At 40.2% G+C, this 23762-nt stretch overlaps 1 protein-coding gene across 7 annotated transcripts in view; it reads right to left on the bottom strand.

The window, feature by feature from the left end:
* Cpne1 (copine 1) overlaps window positions 1-23762 on the bottom strand; it is a 48397-nt gene that overhangs the window by 21100 nt on the left and 3535 nt on the right. The window contains exons 2-3 of one of the 7 annotated variants that reach the window (XM_070007160.1): window positions 21651-21735; window positions 11930-13746 (exon numbers count right to left, since the gene is read on the bottom strand). The exons of 1 other annotated variant lie outside the window; for it this stretch is intronic. In XM_070007160.1, coding sequence (XP_069863261.1) covers window positions 11930-13724 — 1795 coding nt within the window. In that variant the 5' untranslated portion in view covers window positions 13725-13746; window positions 21651-21735. Of the gene's footprint in view, window positions 1-10287; window positions 13747-21650; window positions 21736-23762 lie in introns of those variants that run through there. 5 more of the 7 variants (XM_070007159.1, XM_070007164.1, XM_070007162.1 and 2 more) reach the window with 5 other exon arrangements.

Consider the following 23762-nt stretch of genomic DNA (forward strand, 5'->3'; position numbering starts at 1 on the left):
GATGTGATTTGGCTAAGTCCACATATTTTGGTTAGGTGAAATGAGGCCAAAATAAAAATATTTTGATTTCCACCTAGTGAAAACTTCGGATTGTCAATTCCTCTCTCCTGAATCTCCCTTCTTATATGCAACAGCAATCTGATGTAGCAAGCAACAGGTTCTTCAGCAGTGATCAAGTTCTAAATACTGGTCTTACTCCTTCCTAGTCACAGAAAGATATTACTGCACAAGCCATGTTACTAGCATGTGTTAGTGACTATCATCATTATCCTTTCAAGCCTAATTCATAAATGCTTCCCTTTTCTTCATGTCTCCAGCATTCAACAGCCTCTTACCCTGGGGTACTATACTCAACCCACACATAACACTGTATTCTGTTTCTCCATCTCCTTGCCTGGTAAATGACAAACACCTTTAGAATAAATGTTGCTTCAGTAATTCCTGTTACACAGCACAGATCTACACATGATGTAAACTCAAAACACCTTAGGGATGTTTATATCAGTGTCCCAAAACAGGCTAATATATCTCTTCAGGAACTAAGTATTAAGGAGTTGTATAAGCCAGATACTGGTGGCTCACAGCCTTAATCCTAGATACTCAAGAGGCTGAGATCTGAGGATCACATTTTGAAGCTAGCCTGGGTAGAAAAGTATCCATAAGACTCTATCTCCAATCAACCACTAAAAACTGGAAGTGGAGCTGTGGCTCAAGTGGTAGAGTGCTAACCTTGAGCATAAAAATTAAGGACAGCACCCAGGCCCTGAGCTCAAGTCCCACAACTGACAAAAACAAAGAACCAATAACAAAAACCACAGAACTTGAGGCTGGGGGGTTAGCCCAGCAGAAGGGTGCCCGCCTGGCATGCGCAAGGCCCTGGGTTTGGTCCTCAGCCCGGGGTAAAAAAAAAAACTACAGAACTGGGAAGGTGGTTCAGAGGTAGAGCTCTTGCCTTGCAGGCATGAGGCCCTGGGCTTGATTCCTCAGCACCACATAAGCAGGAAAAAAAAAAAAAAAAAACTGGAAGTGGCATTGTGGCTCAAGTGGTAGAGCGCTAGCCTTGAGGTGAAGAGCTGAGGGACAGCGCCCAGGCCCAGAGTTCAGGCCCTGCGACCGGACCCCCCCCCACACCACCACCACCAAAAAAACCCAAAAACTACAGAACTAGGGTAAATGCTAAAAATCTGGACTTTCCTCCCATGGGAACTAGATTACCAGCATACCACTGTTGATAAACAATCTCATTCTCCACCAATAGGGTGTAACTTGCACTTCATTTTTCATGGCATTCTTTCCCCTGCCTTGGGAGGTTCTAACTCTGGGTTTTATTGGATCCAACTGAGTGCCTGATGACCTGAGATTTATTCATTAATCTTTCAAGCTCAGGTGTTTTACTTTCTTTACTATCAAAAGCCTATCAAGGAAAAGCACTGGGCTCCAATTTCTAATTCCTTTTATCAACTCTAGGTCATGGTGTACTTTTAGAGAGGCTTCAAGGAAGAGAAAATAGGATCTAAGTGTCTGGGTGACAGGCTCTCTCTTTCATCAAACCAAAATTATGCTCACACCTGTTGCCTACCTTGGCATGATAGAGCAGCTCACAGATCCTGGTCAAGTCTTGGAAGCCAGTTAGGAAATCCTTCATAGGCTCCCCATGGATGGAACACCACACACTAATTTCTGGTAAGACTGGAGACACATTCATAACCACACTTCTCTCTTTTTCAACCTCCTCAAGGAATACGGAGAAGGTAAGTTTTCTTAACCATGAAAACCTCTCAACTTAATATTCTCCAAACTTAAAATCAAATATATTCTCGAACTAAACCAAAACTACAAACTTTCTTTTTGAGACAGAATCTTGTTATGTGGCCCAGGCTGTCCTGGAATTCAAATCCTGCTTTCCAAGGAATTCAAGTTTCAGCCTCCCAAATCTGGGATTAGAGAAGTGTACACACTGTTACAAATCCTTAATATTCTTTATTCATACATATCATAGGGTTAAAATTATATTCACATAGTAAAACTTTAATAAAGTGTAGATTCATATATTAAAAAGCTTAGCTTCCACAGCATATGGCAACATTATAAGGCTTAGAATGTTCATATGCTCCTAACAAGTGAAAAGTGGGGAGAATTAAAAAAGGAAAATAGACAAAGGATTTCCCATCCAGCTGTACTGAATGGGAAAAAAAAAAAGACACTAATCCAATTCTATCACCATTAAAGTTATCCAAAGTGGAATAAACCGATGCACAACTCTTCATAAGAGAAGCTACCTTGTGGAGACAATTGAATACAAGGAATGCAGGATTCATTAGTACCGAGGTTTTCTCCACCCAGAAGTCCTGAACATGCTTACACAAAGCCTCTACCTGCTCATTTCAAAATAAGTTTGGGTACTACTCTGTGGTATCTGACTGTGGACCTGGAGAAGTCTTACCAACAAGTAATGTTTCTGTCTCTCCACAGTATACTTGGAACTGAGGAACTGAATAGACATGGATGGACCTGGGCAAGAGACCCTTCCCAGCACTGATTCCACTGCCAGTACTGCTGCCAGTTGCTTCCTATGTTTTACCCAGTTAGGAATAGTAGTCTGTAACTTGTAAGTCATGGAGGCATCTAGGAAAATTCTGTCTGCTCCATACTATCAATGAGATCCTAGTAAAGTTACTTTCCTTCTCTGTGTGTGAATTTTCCCATCTATAAAATGGAGGCAATAATACCAACTTTACAGGGTTAATGTGATGTGAAGTGCTCCGTGCTTGGCACAGAGTAACTACTGTGCACCAATTGTTCTTTTAGTGTTCACAAAGGGGCAAGTGAACCTTTGGGTCCTTGAGCAGTATTGTTAGCTCCTTATTGGTTCATGTGGACACCAAGAAGGAATGCTTCTGCTCTACTTGTTCCAGACGACCTAGACAGCAGAACAGAGACTACCTCTGAAAGGAATAAAATCTCTTTTCTCTTTTAAACTGCAGTACAGCAATGCATCAGTAGCTTAAAAAGCAATACAACAGTACACAAATCAAAATTTTAAGTTCCATTCTCTTGGTCCTCTGTAGTTAATGATCCAAATACACTATAGATTTTCAGAAATAGAACAGGTTCACAGAATCACATAAGTTTACCAGTGGATAGGAGGATAATGTAGTTTAATTCTATTTTGTAGAAACACTGAAACCAAAAGGAGGAAATCACGGTGACTAATGGGAGCCACAACTTCATTCCCTAAAAATGTGATTTCTCTGGTTACCCATTTCTGCAATAGCTCACAAAATTCCATAATTCAGCCAATCTGAAGTACTCTTGGCCACTAAAATAGTAAAGATCATGTAGCCTACCTCCATGACCTACAGACTCCATCACCTACAGACCTATACTAACCATGCACACACACTCTCCCTATACATCTGATTACTGGGTCAAGAAGGGAGAAATTGCTGGAAATCACATTTACAGGACTTCACCAAAGGACTACATTTTTAACTACCAATATGCTAGAATTCACCTCAGAAAAAAGTGATGTCTGCCAAAACTTATGAGTATCTACAGGGTAGTCAATTTCTCCCACATAATCCCTGCTGTAACTTACATCCTTCTAAGGACTATCACCAGGGTGTGAGGCAATATCAAATCCCATTCTCAAAGATTCTCAGGCCCGGGCACCGGTGGCTCACGCCTGTAATCCTAGCTACTAAGGAGGCCCAGATCTGAGGATCACAGTTCAAAACCAGCCTGGGCAAGAAAGTCCATGAGACTCTTATCTCCAATTAACCACCAGAAAACCAGAAGTGGTGCTGTGGCTCAAGTGGTAGCGCACTAGCCTTGAACTGAAGAGCTAAGAGACAGTGCCCAGGCCCAGAGTTCAAGAACCATGACAAAAAAATAAAAAAATTCTCAGAGCAGAAGCATTGTCTAAAACCTTCGCACAGCCAATGTGCAGTGATCTGCATCACAACACAAGCGTGCCAAGCAGCAGACAAGAGAGTTCATGGAAAATAACCTATTTGTTCTTCATAATGTCTATCCTCACTGGAGTAACTCATTTAATTGAGACACTTCGTAGATATTAAGAATATTCTTCAAAATTTCCATGCCTCAAAATACAGAAATAAAGGAATGAGTTCAACAGGCAACTACACTATAGCCACAGATGGGTGAAACTCATCTCTTGAGAAATAGGTGTGTTTCCTTTTCCATTATGTGCTAGATGTGCAACACTTCTCAAAATTTTATTTTTACAATTTTATCATGTAAAATTTTACATGGTTTCAACTATGGCTAGCTGTTCATAGTAGGTAACATTAAATGCGAAGGTAATGAATGTTGCCAGGTACAACCTGTTAATTTCATGGTCAGTTAGCAGTTGTATGACTCCTGATATTGTAGCCAGATTTACAGCAGTGGCTCAAAAGCCACATAATAGAGTGTATACTCACAGATACACACATATAGTGTATACACACATAGATACACACACATATATAGACTGTGCCACCCTCCCATTCCAACCCAATGTGTTAAGTGGAAGGTGGTGTACAAACTTCAAAGTGGAACAAGAGGAAGTCAGCAGCAACACCTCATGGTACAACTGAAGATCCTCTAAACAGATGGGCATGGTGGTTTATGCCTGTAATCCTAGCCACTCAGGAGGTTGAGTACTAAAGGACTGAGGCTAGACACTATCTCCAAAGTAACAGCTGTAGGTATGGCACAAGTGGTAGAGTACCAGCATGGCAAGTATAAGACAGTTAAATAAAACCCAGTACTGCCCCCTAAAAATTCATCCTTCCAGCAGTTGAATTTCTTAACTTCTTTCATAGTTTGTAAAGATTAACAGGTACTTTGTGGAAGCACACACAATATGGTGAACTTTTAATATGAAACACAGGGCATATATATGACTGCCCTTATTCATTAAAAGCTTTAGTCTCATTGATGACACTTCAAATAAAGCTCAGTCCTGGTTACAGCAGATTTAGTGTTATCAACAGGCAAAAGGAGAAATGGCACAATGGGCTGAAACACAATGGGGGTAGGCCCATTTAAATGTAGCATATATAGCTCTCTCCTGGGAAGTTATGATTCTGTTAGTCCTACTTTTCCATTTCCCCCAGCCTTCTCATCAGTTGATGAGCAGAGGAGCTCATCATTAAGTCATCAATTGATTAGGAAAAATGAATGTAACTAAATCAAGTGTCTGATAGCTGGGGTGCCAATTCTAATGATCTGCTTTGTCCTTTCCCCCCTTTCTCACTATGCAAGTTCTCCTGTATGTTTGAACCATCAACATTTTCACTGGACAGACATCTCGGGCTAAACAGAGACCAAGTGATATGATTAATGAACTTTTCCCTAACACAATGTACTGACCCAATATTGTATATGGGGCTGAAAAGTTTGTATCAGCTGGCTTTTTTCTCCTCCTGGACTCTTCAGTAACTTATCAGTATGTAAAATAGTGTGCCACCTTGGTTGCTTATTGCTAGTTATGTTGATCCAGAAAAGGAACCATATTTTAGGATGCTTTTGAGATGCTCAGACACAAAGTAGTTCAGACCACCAGGAAGAATAAAGAATCAGCCGGGCGCTGGTGGCTCACGCCTGTAATCCTAGCTACTCAGGAGGCTGAGATCTGAGGATCGCGGTTCAAAGCCAGCCCGGGCAGGAGAGACCGTGAGACTCCTATCTCCAATAAACCACCAGAAAACCGGAAGTGGCGCTGTAGCTCAAGTGGTAGAGCGCTCGTCTTGAGCTGAAGAGCTGAGGGACAGCGCCCAGGCCCAGAGTTCAAGCCCCACGGCCGACAAAAAAAAAAAAAAAAAAAAAAAAAGAATAAAGAATCAACATTTACCAATAGAGGAACTTGCTTATGGTGTTGAACAAAATGCGTTTTCTCAGGAAGTCACATCAGAGAATTGTACTATGGCCATGGTACCCTCTTTCCAAAAGATTTTATAGTAATCGAACAGATTTTATACTAAAAAAACTGAAATTTTAATAAAAAAGCAACACCACGTTTAGATTCCACCATATCTCATAAAAATTCTACTTTGAAGCTGGACACAGGTGGCTGGCTCATGCCTATAATCCTAGCTACTCAGGAGGCTGAGGTCTGAGGATCACTGTTCAAAGCCAGCCTGGACAGGAGAGTCCATGAAACTCTTATCTCCAATTAACCACAGAAAACCAGGAAGTGGCATTGTAGCTCAAGTGGTAGAGCACTACCCTAGAGCTGAAGAGCTCAGGGAAAGTTCCCAGGCCCCGAGTTCAAGCCCCATAAAAGAGAGAGAAAAAAAATTCTACTCTGGGGAGCACAGTGATGGATGCACAACTGATATTCTCTTGCTGTTCAATACTGCGAAGCAAAAAGCAGTAAATGATAGACGTGATCTTTCAGTCACCCTTCACAGATGGTATCTGAGGGGCAAATGATTTCAGTTATTTTCCAAAAACTTATTAGTTGACCTTAATCACTTAAAAAAGGCTGCTGAGCATAGTGGAATATCTCTATAGTGCTACCTACTCAGGAGGCTCAGGCAGAAAGATTGCTTGAGCCAGGAGTTCAAGGCCAACCTGAGCGAGTAAGATCCGCTTATCTCAACAAAGAATAAAATGATTTAGCTACCAGATGAAATTACATATTCATAGTCTAAAAACTATAAAACAAACTGAATATCCCTGTAGAGACTAAACACTTACATGATACAAGTAAAAATATTAAGAGCTTTGGTTATCCTGCAACTTTAATCCGGGATTAAAAAGAATTTCATTTGCTTAATTTTTCAGAAGCTTTAACAATACAAAACTCAGATCAATGTCAGAAAGCAGTATTTTTGATTCCTCTTCCTTCCCCACTCAAGTATCTCACAGTAAATTTAAAAAAGCTTCAGAGATGTGTAAAATTGAGAATCTACTCTAAAGATTTGTTTTCTCACTTCCATTGCTTTCCAAGTCCACAAATGAAGTCGTTTGCTAGCAAAACACCCACAATAAAATTCTGAAAGACAGGATTTGAGCTAGAATCAAGTTTCCTCCCTGCCGTTCCAGGCATCCTCTTCTTTCCACACTTCAGCACTAGCAGACAAGAAATAAGCGACAATTGTTATGTCCAAAACCACCAAGTCCACATTTCCAAAGGCACAAAATATTTCATTTTAGGAGGGGAAAAAGTAATGTGATAGCTCAGTGAAGTAAGTTTGTGTAGTTAAAGCATTAAAAGTATCAGCCTTTATTTTATGACAAGTTTATTAAACAGTATTCAAAGACTTCATCTTTATAAACAAACAAAATAGTGCTGAATAATGCCAAGGCAGTATTTGATGGCAATGCTGAGTCCATATTTTCAACAAGCCATTTAACTGAGTTTGGGTTTTAAAGTTTCGATTACTACAGAACTGCCAATAAAACAATTGAAGCAAAATAATTTAAATGTGGTAATTTGGTTCCAGTATTGAACCTTAAACTCAAGAACCTGGCAGCACTCTTGCTAGGTTTTCTTGCTCATAGCTGGTGCTCTACCATGTGAGCGAGGCCAGCTCTTTGCTGTTTAATTGGAGATGGAGTCTCACACACTTTTCTGCCCAGGCTGGCTTTGAACTGCAATCCTCTAGGTTTCAGTCCCCTAAGTAGCTAGGCCATTGGCACCCAGCTGGAAATAAAAATTTTTAAGTGATCACTACAAAAATTTCTTCCAAACGCTTTAACTAGCAATTTTACATATTCTTTACTTGGCTTTCAAGTGTTCTTAAAATTATGAGTGGATTTTATTTTTACAAATGTGTCCCAAAATTGTACATAATCACAAAATCCAGTAAAACAGTTGTAATTTGAATAAAGCTTTTATGTTTCCTTATTTTTATTCAAGGTGATGATAACCACCTAAGAACACCCATGTTTGCTTACTTCCATAGACAATCCTAAATTTCCATCTAGTGGATAAAACTGACCTTAACTTTATTGAATATTACTACCTCAAATTTGGAATTAAAAAATCTGTAATCAAGTTTTAATTGTCAATGCTTTGACAAGTTGGAATACAAGATTAGCAACTACATTTTACTGTGTTGCATTAAAACAAAACAAAAAAACAGAATGCAGCCACTAATAATCGTACATCCAAACGATAGCGTAAAACACAGAATATTCCCAAGTTATGCTTGCACTAAATCTTTCACGGAAGTTCAAAAACATTTACAAATTTTCTTATTTATAAAATACATTTGTAGGTTTCTCTAATCCTTTAAACCAAGAAAAATAACCACCAAAACTCAGGAGAAAAAAAAATTAAGCCAAATGGAAGATTCTCTTCCATTAAATGTCTAAGTCACCAAGAACAGACAATAAAATGTACACATAAAATTTAGAATACCGTGATAGTGTTTACAAATGCACACTACGTTGAGCAAAGCTTTACAAATCCTTCATACCATACAAAAGAAATGAGAAAATCATGCAAATTCAATTCTACCCCCAACCTAGTTCTTAGGAGACAATTTGTAAGAACGGTATGAATAGTTTCACAAACACATTTTCATTATTAGAAAACAAAAAACAAAAAAGCCTGAAACTCCAATACCCAGAAAAAATAAATAAATAAAACAGTATGCTTAGCAGTTAGCACTATGTTAATAGTCTCAGGTATACAGAAATCAAGTTCCAGAGGGCAAAGCATTTAATTATATTTCACAACCAGCACGGTTGTGATTCAACAAAATAGGAAGCACACTTTCCAATTTCTACACAAACCACTATTTTCTGAATTTATTTGACAATGAGATCAAGATATCCTTTTTAGTATTTATCTAAAATGTAGAAACTAGATGCCATAAAGTGTATGGATTATTTAATAAGAATGTATGATCATAAAACCAAAATAAATTATGAAAAGGATAATAGGACCCATTTTTCTAAAGTGAAAATAACTTTTCAAAGTATAAAATAATCTGTTTTAGAAACAAATGCCCAAACAGCACTGATATGGGATTTTTTGTTTGTTTTACACTATCATTGGAATTAGAAATCATTACTCTAATAGTATGTGAAATCATAATACTTTTTAACGTGAGGAGGCGGTACCTAATTATCTGCCAAGCCAATTTATATTTTTGATTTAACAAAAGACTCACAACACAACTCCCATTTTGAAAGTCTGAACAATCCTTTCCTTACACAAAACTCCTGGGCTGTCAATCCTCTATTGAAGTGATGAAAAGGCTTTTTCAAATCTCACCACACAAATGAAACTTTCCACTCCTAAATTACAAGCCACTGTATTTCAAATGCTCCACAAACTTTTACATCCAAAAGGCACTACATATTTTAATAGGAAATACTATTTTATAAGTCTAATCTCTTCATAAATATATTGGTTTGCAAGATGTTAAGATATTTCAAATCAAAAGGGCCATGTAAACAATAACATTTCCATGATAATTCACAAATCTCCTATTTTGTTTATCATGTGACACATCTTTAGAGCATTTTAACTAAAGAAACCCTAGTGTCTCATGTATCAGTAAGACATTGTAAGATGTTTTATAAGGAAAGAAACTTAACCACCAGAACCTATGTGGTCCTCCTACTTTAGTGTCCTGAATGCTAAAGAATATTAAAGCTCAAGGAATCTCAATTGTTCCTTTCTGACAACTGCACTTGTCATCTGCATAAAGAATTTTTCTTTTAAACAGTATCAAAATTGCACAGTATAAAAAAAACCCTCCAAGTTAACAGGATTAATACTTATCAACCTATATTATGAACCAGCACATATATCATATAGCTAAGACTTTCAACTTTAGTTTTAAAGCCAAGATATTATACTCTTTCTTATGAGTGGACCCCTCTGTTTACTAAAAGGTAAGTTGGGACAAAAGAAAATTGCTAAAACAATTAGTCCATAACAGACAGGACTTCCAATCAAGGACCTAAAACACTAATTACTAAAAGTGATTTCTGGCTTGCAATGCCAGCCAAACAACATACAGTTTTTAAACTTACTAAACTAAAACTTGGCGGTCAAACCAAAAAGGCTCTGGTAGGTAGAGGACTTCATAGTTTATTTTTTATGGCAAAAATCATTCCACACAATTTTAAGTGTGACATTAGAAATCAAAGTTCAGGGTTATAGCACAAATCAAGTGTGGAGTTTTATATTTAGAGATAAAACCAAAACAGTTCTGCTCATTTACAAATGAGTCAATTAGGCAAACAAAGCAGCAACATCTGAAGCAGGGCTGTCTATACATAAGAACCTTTAAGAAGCAATAAAGGTACATACAATGAATCTGTATACAGAGATTTTATTCAATTTTAAAAGAAAATGAAGATTTTAGACAAAGCTTTGACCCTATAACAAAGCAAATCTGTCCAGCTTTAAATCAAATTCCAAGAGTAGCCAATTTCTGTTTTTTATCAGCTTGCAAGAGCACCCTTGATGAGCTCCACTGACATTTCTGTTATCTTAATCCCATATGGTATAAAACAAAACCAATCTAGACTCCTTGATAAACTATATATGTCGTTGAATTTTACAAATGGTTTCCCTAATGGTAAGCCAAAATCATTTTTTGTGTTCTTTCCAGATAATTTACTGTAACATACAGCAATATTGATCCTGGAAGTGAATTGTAAACAGTCAACCAATGCTCTATGTTATAAAAACCAATCTAAATGCAATTGGGACAATCCACAGGTTCTAACCTGGAAATACTAAGAAAACAATCTGGATGCATTAATCACAGGAATATGAAAATCTGCCCATAAAGAACTGATGTGAACAGCTAACCTAATACAAGTTTTACTTTTCTTGAGCCTATAGGCCTATCATTTAAGTCAATAACAGCAGCTGTGGCTTCATCTCGAGATTCGAAGGCTACCATAGCTTCACCTGTAGGCATACCTTTCTCGTTGTATTTTAAACACACTGAGCCTGGGATTACTTGATAACCATAAAAGAAATCTAAAATCTCATCAATAGACACAGTGAAGGGCATGTTCTGTACTTTAATAACTGTAGGTCCTGGTTTTCCAGAATTAGAGCCAAATCCAGGGGGACCACCAATATGGATGGGGCCAGGGCCAGGGCCAGGGCCAAAGGCTGGAGGCCCACTCAAATGCCCAGGGGCACTTCCAAGACCAGGAGGACCACTTCCAAAGCCAGGGGGGCCACCTAAACTACCAGGGCCATTTCCAAAATTCTGAGGCCCCCCTCCAAATCCTGCTGGCCCACTTAAATTATTTGGTCCACCTCCAAATCCTGGAACTTCCAGGCCTAGACCAGGCAAACCACTGCTTCCAACTGAAGGCATACCAGGCCTAATATCACCAAAGGCCCCTCCTAATCCTGGAGGAGGGAGTGGAGGTGCAAAGGCATTTGACCCACCAAAATTACCAGGGAAGTTAAATGGAGGCCCGTTATTGGCTTCCTTTGATCCTACAGTCAGGAAAGCATGTTCTTCACCTCCTGCACCGGGCATCCCTGGACCGGGCATCCCTGGACCGGGTATCCCTGCACTGGGCATCCCCACACCAGGAATTCCCACACCAGGTATTCCTGCACCAGGTATTCCTGCACCAGGTATTCCTGCACCAGGTATAGGTCCTGCACCAGGCAGTGCAGCACTTGGCAGTGGTGCACCAGGCATTCCAGCAGTGGGCATTCCTGCACTAGGCATTCCAGCAACAGGGATTCCAGCAGCGGGGATTCCAGCAGCGGGGATTCCCGCAGCAGGCATTCCTGCAGCAGGCATTCCCGCAGTAGGCATTCCCGGTACTGAAGGATTACCTGGCACAGGCATCTTTAATCCCTTTTTTCCTTGGGCAGGGGGATTTTTCTCAATCTCCCTCATATCTTCTAGGGTAACTACATGAACAAAAGCTTCTCTCCCATTCAGTTTTTTACGGTGTAAGTGTTCAGACTTACGTGCATCCTCTTCATTTTTAAACTGAACCAATGCCTGTCCTAGACCTTGCCCATTGTTATCAACAAGCACATGTACAGCATTTTCATCCACTGGGATTCCTTCTAGGAACTGAAGAACATCCATCTTCGTAATGCTGAATGGAATATTTGTTATGTGGGCACAGACTTTGGCAGAGTTGACATCCCCCTCTTGATTTAACATAACTTCCCTCTGGTCATAGCTGAAATTCTGAAGTCTTTTTCGAATAGTATCTATCTTTTCTAACATACCTTTCTTAGTAATTGGATGAACTTGAATAAAACGATTGCCCATGTACTGTTTATGACGACATAGAGCAGCTTTATAGTCAGCCTCATTTCTGAACTCTACGAAGCCTTCACCCGTTGCTTTCCCATTGGGTCCATAAGCTATATAAATACTATCTTCCACAATATCCAACTTCTTAAAAAAATCAATAACATGTTTGTTTTCTGCTTCAAATGGTAGTCCTTTCAAGTAAACACAAAAACCAGCCTCATGTGGCGACCTTGACCTTGACCTTTTCTGCCCACCAGGCGATTTTGACCTGGGAAGTGTTTGAGGAGGGGGATGGGCTTGTCCAGAAGGTGCCATACTTTGTTTAAAAGTGATGTGGCCTCCAGCAGCCACCCACTGTCTCTCTGTGGCAGGGCTAACTTCCACATAGCGTTGAATCATCAGCATTCTGTTTCGTTTCAAAGCTTCAAATGTATCTTGAGGAGAGAGAAACTTAACCAATCCATTCCCATTATTTCGACCTACATGATCTTTTAACAAATGCACTGCATCAACACGGAGCCCATGGAAAAAATCTCTGACATCATTTTCCATTGCAGAAAAGGGCATTCCATGCACACTAACATACAGATCATCAGGGTTGATGGGAAGTGGCTTCACGCTGCTTTGAGAGTTCATCTGGATAGGGTTTACAGGATTTAATGGACCCAAAAACATAGGGTTCATGTTATTGTTCAGATTCACAGGTGCTCCAGAGCCATTCATTCCAGCAGGTAGAGGTGCCACAGGTGGAGGATTCAAGGGTGGCATGCCTGACATGGGTGGTAGTGGGGTCATAGGTGGCACAGAAGGGACTGGGGGAATAGGAGGAACAGGAGGCACAGGAGGCAATGTAGGTACTGGAGGAGGAACTGGTATTGGGGGAATGGATGGCATCGGTGGCATAGATGGCATTGCTGGGATTGGAGGAATTGGTGGTGGTGGGACTGTGTTCATTGGAGAGGCTGTACTCGGAATAGTGGAACTGAACGTTGGGCTTCCAAAAGAAGCCCCCATATTTGGAGGAGCAGCTCCTACGCTGGCTGTAGAAAATGTCTGTATATTTTTGTTGCTTTCATGAACAGAAGTTGTAGCAGTAACTACACTTGGTGAAGGATTATTAAAGTTGGGTACTGTTGTAGGTAAATTTACCCTGCCACTCATTCCCGAACTAGGTGGCGGTCCTGATCTACTAGCATTTGCTGGTGGTATATCTATGTTGGCAGTTTCAAAACGCCTACGACTCAGTTCAATCATATTCTGCATTTCCGTTTTACTACTTAACAACAGTGTTACTTTTGACCCTTTAATTGTACCACCTGTGCGCATCATACCAAGCCTTGCATCTTCATCAGTGGCAAAAACGATGAAAGCCTCACCCAGTTCACCCCCTACAATATGCACGCCCCCATCAGGGATGGTCAATCCAGAGAAGAAGTGACGAATGTCCATGGTCCCCGCCACAATTGGGAGACCTTGCAAACGGATGACCACAGCCATGCTGCGCTGAAACCACACACACCTGCAGATGAGAAAAGGCAACGGCCAAGTCAGACTCCTGTTCATTACACCAACTTTTTAACTGCAAGAATGGCCAGCTACCATATTAGGCCCACAAGCTATCACAGGCAATGTCATTAATTTAGCTTAAAAACTGAGAAGTGTAATTTACAGCGTAAAACCTGAACAATTTCAACTTCCATAGACATTCATTCTAAAGGCAATTAGAAGTTCCCATCCAAGACTAATGAGTTTCAGAGAAAAAAACAAACAACTAGACAGTAAAATCATAAAATATATCACTCAGACCACTAATTATTTATACTCAGTAAGATTTGAAAGAAATGTAAAGCCAAATCAGGAGACCACATTCAACAATCTATTGGGAAGAAAATCTAAGACTGTATTCAAGTTAATATTTAAAACTGATTTAATATCTTCCCTATATGCTTGACGGTTTTACAGAGGTCAGCTTCAAAATCCAAAAGCCGCAGAAAACCGTAATTTTAAATACTTAAAACTTAGAAATAGCACTGTAGCTCAAAGTGGTAGAGTGTAAAGAGCTTAGGGACAAGGCTGGGAATTGGCTTAATAGAGTGCTTGCCTAGCACGCATGAAGCCCTGGGTTCCATTCCTCAGTACCACACGAGCAAAAAAAGGTGGAAGTGATGCTGTGGCTCAAGAGTAGAGCGCTAGCCTTGAGCACAGAGAGGCTCAGCAACAGAACCCAAGCCCTGAGTTCAAGCCTCATGACCAGCCCCCCCCCCCAAAAAAAGACCTAAATAGAAACTAATTCCATTATTTCATCCTGAAAACAACTAGTGGCTCATCCCTGTGAGCCCAGTCACTCAGGAGACTGAGATCTGAGTATTCAAAGCCAGCCCAGAGAGGAAAAATTCATTAGACTCTCATCTCTAATTAACCAAACGTAGAAGTGGAACTGTGGCTCAAGTGGTAGAGTGCTAGACTTGAGCTGAGGGACAGCGCCCAGGCCCAGAGTTCAAGCCCCACAACCAAAAAAAAAAAAAAAAAAAAAAAAGATTGCAATCTCCTATTTTTATTAAAATACCTATGGAGTGGGGGATATTAATCTTCCTTCTATGATTATTAATACTACCTATGGAAAGGTAGATATAGGTAGCTCATACCTGTAATACCAATTACTTAGGAGAATCACAGTTCAATGTCAGCCTGAGTAGAGTCCATGAGACTCTTACCTCTAAATAACTACCAAAGAGCTGGAAATGGCATTGTGACTTCAAGTGGTAGAGCACTGGCCTTGAAAACAAAAGCTCAAGGACATTACCCTGAGTTTAAGCCCTAAGAGTGGCACACACACTCACTACTGAGTGCTGGCTGCTGGTGGGGCTCATACTGTAATCCTACCTAATAGGAAGCTGAGATCTGAGAATCCTGGTTCGAAGCCGACCCAAACAGACAAATCTGAGAATCTTAATCCCAATTCCCCAGGAAAAAGTCAAAAGTGGAGGTTTGGCTCAGGTGGTAAAGTGCCACATGAGTGAAAAAAAACTAAGTTGGGAACACAAGAATGAATTAAACTCCAGTTAAACCTATCTATGGAATTACCACTATAAACAAAGTTAATTCACACTAAGAATCTAAAAGAAATACTAAGATAGCCAAAATCTGATTTAACCAATACTAGTCTAAAAAGTAGAAGCTGTTTACAGTATGATTACTGTGGATGTTCTAATTAATTAAAATGTAGGTCAAATACTTAAAAAAAAAATGCAGGCAGGCCAGGTACCAGTGGCTCACACCTGTAATCTAGCTACTCATGAGGCCGAGATCTGAGAATTGAGGTTTAAAACTAGCCTGGGCAGGAAAATACATGAGACTCTTATCTCCAATTAATTACCAGAAAACTGGAATGGATACTGGGAATGTGGCTTAGTGGCAGAGTGCTTGCCTGCTATGCATAAAGCTCTGGTTTTGATTCCTCAGTACCACATCCAGAAGTATGGCTGGTAGAGTGCTAGCTTGAGCAAAAGAAGCTTTTGCCAGGACTGGCAAAAACAACAACAACAAACAAACAAAAAAAAAAAACACAGTAAGTGGAACTGTGGCTCAGAGGTAGAGCAGTAACCTTGAGGAGATTTGAGGATCATAGTTAGAAGTCAGTCTGGGCAAGAAAAGTTCATAAGACTTATCTCTAACCACCAAAACCTGGAAGTGGAGATGTAGATCAAGTGGTAGAATGCTGCTGGTCTTGAGAAAAAGCTCATCGGCAGCACTCAGGCTCTAAATTTAAGCCCCAAGACAAGCACAGAAATGAGTAATGATGGTCAAAATACTTTATATACATGTGTCAAAAAGAACAATGAAACCTGCTGAAATTGTTTTAAGAACGAAGAAAGAGAATGAGGGAGAGACAGAAAGGGTGAGGGGTTTTGTTTTGGGTGCTAGTCCTAGGGCTTGAACTCAAGGCCTGGGCACTGTCCCTGAGCTTTTTGTGCTCAAGGTTAGCACTCTACAGTCTGAGCTACAGCTCCATTTTGGCTTTTCAGTAGTTAATTGGGTATAAGAGTCTCACAGACTTTCTTGCCCTGGTTGGCTATTAACCACCATCCTCAGATCACAGTCTCCTGGGTAGCTTGGATTTTTTTTTGGGGGGGTGGGAGTGGGGTCCGGTCATGGGGCCCGAACTCTGGGCCTGGACACTATCCCTCAGCTCTTCACCTCAAGGCTAGCACTCTACCACTTGAGTCACAGCTCCACTTCCGGGTTTTTTCTTTTTGCTTATTTGGTGCTGAGGAATCAAACCCAGGACCTTAGGCATACAAGGCAAGTGCTCTACCACTGAGCCAACTTCCCAGCCCTGGTAGCTTGGATTTTAATGTGAGCCACTAACACCTAGCTTGAGAGGGTGAGTTTGACTGAAGTACATTGTATGCATGTATGGAATTGTCACAATGATGGGGCTGGAAAGGTGGCTCAGTGGTAGAGCGCTTGCCTTGCATGTCTGAGGCCCTGGGTTTGATTCCTCAGTACCACATAAGCCAAAAGAAAAAAGCCGGAAGTGGTGCTGTGGCTCAAGTGGTAGAGTGCTAGCCTTGAGCTGAAGAGCTGAGGGACAGCACCCAGGCCCAGAGTTCAGGCCTCACGACTGGACCCCTAAAGAAAAAAAGGAATTGTCACAATGAAACATCTTTTGCACAACTAATATATGCTAATAAAAATCTAAAAAGCAGCCAAGTGCCAGTGGCTTACACCTGTAAGCTCAGGGGGCTGAAATCTGAGGATCACAGTTCAAAGCCAGCCCAGGCAAATTTACAGCTAGATTTACAAGTATGAGCCACGGGAACCTGACCTGCCTGCATTTTTTTTTTTAAATCAAGACTCTTGGGCTGGGAAGGTGGCTCAGTGGTAGAGCACTTGCCTTGCACGCATGAAGTCCCGGGTTCAATTCCTCAGCACCACATAAGCAAAAAAAAAAAAAAAGCCAGAAAGTGGTAAAAGTGGTGCTGTAGCTCAAGTAGTAGAGTGCTAGCCTTGAGCTGAAGAGCTGAGGGACAGCGCCCAGGCCCAGAGTTCAGGCCCCATGACCGGACCCCCCCCAAAAAAAAAACAAAATCAAGACTCTTTATCTCCAATAAATCACCAGAAATCTGGAAGTGGCCCTGTGGCTCAATTGGTAGAGCGCTAGCCTCGAGTTGAAGAGCTGAGGGACAGTACTCAGGCCCAGAACCAACAACACCACCCAAAAAAAAAAAAAAAAACTAAAAAGCAAAGATTACAATTGTGTACCTGTAATCTTATCACTCAGAAAGCTGAAGCAGAAGAATCTGCAATCAAGACTAGCTTGGGCTTCATAAAAAGATAAGAGCCCTGCACCAGTGGCTCACGCCTGTAATCCTAGCTACTCAGAGGCTGAGATCTGAGGATCACAGTTCAAAGCCAGCCCGGGAAGGAAAGTCCATGAGATTCTTATCTCCAATAAACCACCAGAAAACAAGAAGTGGTGCTGTGGCTCAAGTGGTAGAGTGCTAGCCTTGAGCTGAAGAGCTGAGGGACAGAGCCCAGGCCGAGTTCAAGACCCACAACCGACCAAAAATACATGAAAGAAGGAAAGAAAGGAAGAGAGAGAGAGAGAGAACAAACCCTAAGGTTTAAACTTTCCTCAGTGATTGTTACAGACTCTGGCCTACTCTAAACTTCTGTGGGATCACTGGTTATTTTCTGATCTTCTTAGATAACACCTATTTTGACTTGGTCAAAAGAAAATTTTCTCCCAAATTTAAACCAATTTCATTATATCAGGTTTGTTGAGACCAGGACTTGAATTCACTATCTGATGCTTTCACTCATTGGCTCCCATTCTACCACCTGAGCCATGTCTCCAAACGCCCAGTATTTCAGTTTTAATCGAACTTTTTAAGTTGACACTCTTGAGATCAGAAAACATACCAATTTGAAATTAATATGGTCAAATCAACTTTTAAATATAAGTCTTTTGAACTGGCTTAAGACCTCAACGAACAAGCCGGGCGCTGGTGGCTCACGCCTGTAATCCTAGCTACTCAGGAGGCTGAGATCTGAGGATCCCGGTTCAAAGCCAGCCCGGGCAGGAGAGACCATGAGACTCCTATCTCCAATAAACCACCAGAAAACCGGAAGTGGCGCTGTAGCTCAAGTGGTAGAGCGCTCGCCTTGAGCTGAAGAGCTGAGGGACAGCACCCAGGCCCAGAGTTCAAGCCCCATGACCGACAAAAAGACCTCAATGAAATTACAGTCTAGTTTCATCACTTCTGAAGCAAAAATATTAGAAGGAGTAAATTTTCCTGGGTGCCAGCAATCCTAGATACTCCAGAGACTCAGATCCAAGGATCACAGTTTGAAGCCAGCCTGGAAAGAAAAGTCTGTGAGACTGATTTCCGATTAACCACCAAAAAAAGCCCAGAAGTAGAGCTGTGCTCAAGTGGTAGAGTGCTAGCCTTGAACAAAACAGCTGAAGGGCAATGCCTAGGCCCTGAATTCAAGCCTCAGGATCGGCACCAAAAACAAAACAGCCAAAAATAATAATAATAACTGCTTAAAAAACTCTTTCCAGCCAGGTACTAGTGGCTCATGTCTGTAATTCTAGCCACTCAGGAAACTAAGATCTGAGGATTGTGGTTCAAAGCCAGCTTGGGCTTTAGAAAAGTCCATGAGACTCTTTTTTTTTTTTGGTCGGTTGTGAGGCTTTAACTCTGGGGCTATGGTGCTGTCCCTGCGCTCTTCAGCCTTTCCTGTCCAGGCTGGCCTTGAACCATGATCTTCAGAGATCTCAGCCTTCTGAGTAGCTAGGATTGCAAGCGTGAGTCACCGGCACCCAGCTGAGACTCTTTTTTGTTGTTGTTGTTGGCACCCAGCTGAGACTCTTTTTTTGTTGTTGCTGTTGTTGGTCATGGGCCTGGGCACTATCCCTCAGTTCTTCAGTTCAAGGCTAGCGCTCTACCACTTGAGCTACAATGCCACTTCCGGTTTTCTGGTGGTTAATTGGAGACAAGAGTTTCAAGGACTTTCCTGCCTGGGCTGGTTTTGAACCTCGATCCTTAGATTTCAACCTCCTGAGTAGCTAGGATTACAGGCGTGAGCCACCAGTGTCCTGCGCAGCTCAGACTCTTTATCTTGAATAAACCACTAGAAAACTGGAAGTGGTACAGTGGCTCAAGTGGTAGAATGCTAGCTTTGAGCTGAAGAGCTGAGGGACAGCACCCAGGCCCAGAGTTCAAGCCCAACAACTGACCAAAACAAACAAACAAAAAACCTGTTTCAGGCTGGGAAGGTGGCTCAGTGGTAGAGCGCTTGCCTTGCATGCCTGAGGCCCTGGATTCGATTCTTCAGCACCACATAAGCAAAAAGAAAAAACCCGGAAGTGGCGCTGTGGCTCAAGTGTTAGAGTGCTAGCCTTGAGCTGAAGAGCTGAAGGACAGCGCCCAGGCCCAGAGTTCAGGCACCACGACCCGACCAAAAAAAAAAAAAAAAAAAAAAAAAAAAAAAAAAAAACCTGTTTCCTGGGGCTGAGAATGTGGCTTAGCGGTAAGAGTGCTTGCCTAGCATGCATAAAGCCCTGGGTTCCATCCCTCAATACCACATAAACAGAAAAATCCAGAAATGGTGCTATGGCTCAAGTGGTAGAGCACTAGCCTTGGGCACAGAGAGGTTCAAGGACAGTGCCCAGGCAGCCCTTAGTTCAAGCTCCAGGACTGGCAAAAACAAAAAACCAAAACAAAAACAAAACTGTTCCCTGTTACAAAAGCTTTAAACAATTATGCAACTTTTTGCAAGTAGTTCTTCAAAGTCAAGGGTTGTATGCAAACAAATTTAATAATAAAATCTATATTGGTATCTCATTGTAGCACACACAAAGCAAATATATTGTTTGATTTTGATAGTTTTCTTAAAGTTATAAACAATCTTCAAATTTAATCCGGAAAGATGAACTAGCAAACAGAAAATGTAAGACCATCATAACACACTAGAAATTTGGGGAGGGTGTATAAAGATATATTGGTTGCAAGTCAGTAAGAAAAATTAATTTTAAAAAAGTCACATATGTTGGGCACCCATGACTCACCCCTGTGATCCCAGCTACTCAGGAGGCTGAGATCAGAGAATCATGGTTCAAAGCCAGCAAAGGCAGGAAAGTCTGTGATACTCATATATCTCCAATTAACCACCAGAAAACCAAAAGTGGCACTAAGGCTCAAAGTTGACAGAGTGCTAGCCTTAAGCTGAAGAGCTCAGAAATAGCATCTGGACCTTGAGTTCATGAACAAAAAAAGAAAAAAAGAAAAAAAATCATTTAGACTTTCCCCTTATTTACTATGTAGCAGCCTATAAGGAAATTTATAGATTTCCAGGTAATCACCAAGTTTACATTCTTTACTGAATCTGGAATATATGGCTATATGTAAAATTGAGACAGCATTCCCGTTCAAATTAAAAAACACAACTTCCTATAAAGGAAAATCTAGGTACTCAAAACAGCGAGATACATTACTTCAAACATGAACATTAAGATGAGAACTTTATTATGGTCTCAAGAACAGAAAATTAAACAGAAAGCTAAATGTCATAGAAGTCTTTTTTTCCTGAGATTTAATAAACAATCTGTACAAAGGTACACTGAAAACACAGTATTGAAAAATCTGCCTCAGATTACCAACTACAAAAGGGCGAAAGATTAAACCAAAGTATAGCACTTGACTTATTGATAAAGCCTTCTGAAGAAAGCAATTTTTAGGTTGTGAAAAATATAAAATAGCATCTGTTACCTGCTGTTAAGTACCTGTTTAAGAGGGAAGTCATTTCCATCTATCTTAAGCCTAGCTTAGATACTTAAATGAAAAGGTTAGATTCAACTATACTATAAGGTTTCATCTGAAGTCTAAAATTTACACTCTAAAATAACCATACCAATAACAACCAACTATATTAATAATTCATCTAGAAAGCTTCTAAGGGAGAACATACACCAACCAGCTACTTTCTACCTAACAGTAAGAGTGCAGGAAAATTCATGACCTCAAAGAGTATAGGAAAATTCATGATCCCGCCCCACCCCTCAGGATTAATAATAATAAACTTGTAAGTATACACACAATATAGTTACTACACCTATTTTTATGTTTCTTTTTTTTTTTTTTTTGGGGGGGGGTCCGGTCATGGGGCCTGAACTCTGGGCCTGGGCGCTGTCCCTCAGCTCTTCAGCTCAAGGCTCTACCACTTGAGCCACAGCGCCACTTCCGGCTTTTTTCTTTTTGCTTATGTGGTGCTCAGGAATCGAACCCAGGGCCTCAGGCATGCAAGGCAAGCACTCTACCACTGAGCCACCTTCCCAGCCCCTATTTTTATGTTTCTTAATAAGCTATTTTCATCTTATTTTGTATAAAAACAAGCCCCCTATTCAAAATCTCTTACCTGAGTACACAAGAGATGTATTTTCTTAATAAGAAGAAGAGGCCAAGTCAATCCTGTGGGCAACCAATTAAAACCAACTTTTAGACTGCAATAGAGAATAAATGGAGGCAAAAATCAATTCAGGAAACAAAACAACACGCACAGGCCACACTGAACTGTACATTACCAAGGCGAGTCTGAAACCACAAGCACTTCATTTAGAATGCACGTATCGAAAAGAAATAAAAAGACTAAACCAAAATCCCACACATGCTTTTAACTTGGTATTGCTTTCAAATGTGAAGGTCACTCAAAATATTTTCATATGTGCAAAGTGTCAGAAACCAATGCAAGAATAAATCAATTGAAACTGAAACAGCAATAAAAGTTCAGCTTCATAGTAATTTTTATCACCTGATAATTATACCAGTTCAAATATCACAAATCCAACTTCAACTAGTCCCCAGATTCCTACCAAATTTTAGTGAAAGTAGAAGCACAGGCTCACATAATAACAATTCCTGGACAAGTAAGTCATCAACCAAGGTTACTCATGGAAATTACTGCAGTTCCTCTCATATTTTCCTTTCCAACAAAACATCATCAATCATGACAAAAAAATGTAACTGAAATATTTAAGTTTTGGGTATATAAACTAATTTCACTTATATTCATCACATTAAGATAAAGTTCTTTTAATACCACAACACCCCCCCCCCAAAAAAAATCGTGCTTGAAAAATTCCCTAAGTGCCTGGTATAAAAAGGTACTTCCAAAAGTAAAAGCCACCAATCTTTCACTGGGATTTCCTCTAAATTGGTGCGATAATAAGCAATTCAAAATATACATAATCAAATGATTAAACAATTATATTTAAAAGATTGTTTATTTTTGTTCAAGTCCTGGGTCTTGAACTCAGACCTGGGTGCTCTTCATGGCTAACCCTCTACCACTTGAACCATAGCTCCATTCTGGCTTTCTGATGATTAAATGGAGATGAGTCTCATGAAAAAAAGAAAAAAAAAAGTCTCATGAACTCTCCTGCCCAGGCTGGTTTCAAACCCTGATCCTCAGATCTCAGCCTCCTGAATAGCTAGGATTACAAGTGTGAGCCACTGGTGCCAGCTTTTTTTTTTTAATAAATAAAAAGATTTTTAATCAAAGAGTATGTTCTGTCTGGATCTTAACTGGTGATCTTCCTGCCTCAGCCTCTCAGAGTGCTGGGATAGATTACAGGTATGTACTACTACATCTGGCTTAACAGATCACTGTCCTATAATTCAGGATAAAATGTCAATAGAAGACTACTTATCTGAATAATGGTTTTAAATTAATGTCTTTCAAAAATCAAGTTACAAATGAGTTTAATATTCATCATCAAAAAGTAAAGCAAATTTCAAGAATCCTGTTATTATGTACTTTACTCAAACTGATTAGTGAGACTGCTTTGCCACAAAAAGCTTTGTAAATGATGGCCTGGGGGTGTGGGTCAAGTGGTATACCGAAGCCAAGGCTCTAACTTCTAACCTATCTACTGCCAAAAAAGTTAGACAAATGTTATAAACACATTTTCAAAAGTCCAAACCATTGAATTAATCTTTGACTTATACAAATTTATCCTAATTAAATCTAAAGAGTTTTAAAACTCTTCGTTTACAAGCCAAATCCAACAGCTTCTTTAACTGATCACAAAGGGAAATGAAAAACAGAAAAAAAAAATTTGCTTCAAATAAAGCCATAAGAAAGGTCAAGTGTTCTTGTAATTTTTAGTGCTAAATGTACAGTGACAATTCTAGAAACTGCAAAAACAGGGTAATTTTCTAATTTTGTAATAAATTTGACACCTACTGCACATTCTAATTCAAAAGGTCTGGTATGAGGCTAGGGCATATACTCTGAATAGAAGGGAAAACCAAACCGGTTCCTTTCTTTTCTTTCAAACCTAAGACATACTATGCCCTTGATGGGGAGGATAAATTCAAGTCAGCCACTTAAATCCTAAAGGAACTCACTAAGCTCTACCCAAAAACTTGAACAAAATGGCCAGAAATGAGGAAAATTCTTATTCCACAAAGGTTCAACACCTGGGTGATTTTGGTAAATGTCTTGCTCAAAAGTTTTGTGTTCAATTTA

Source organism: Dipodomys merriami, unplaced genomic scaffold (genome assembly GCF_024711535.1).
Source record: "Dipodomys merriami isolate MVZ:Mamm:240054 unplaced genomic scaffold, mDipMer1.0.p SCAF_7, whole genome shotgun sequence".
Classification (NCBI taxonomy): domain Eukaryota; kingdom Metazoa; phylum Chordata; class Mammalia; order Rodentia; family Heteromyidae; genus Dipodomys; species Dipodomys merriami.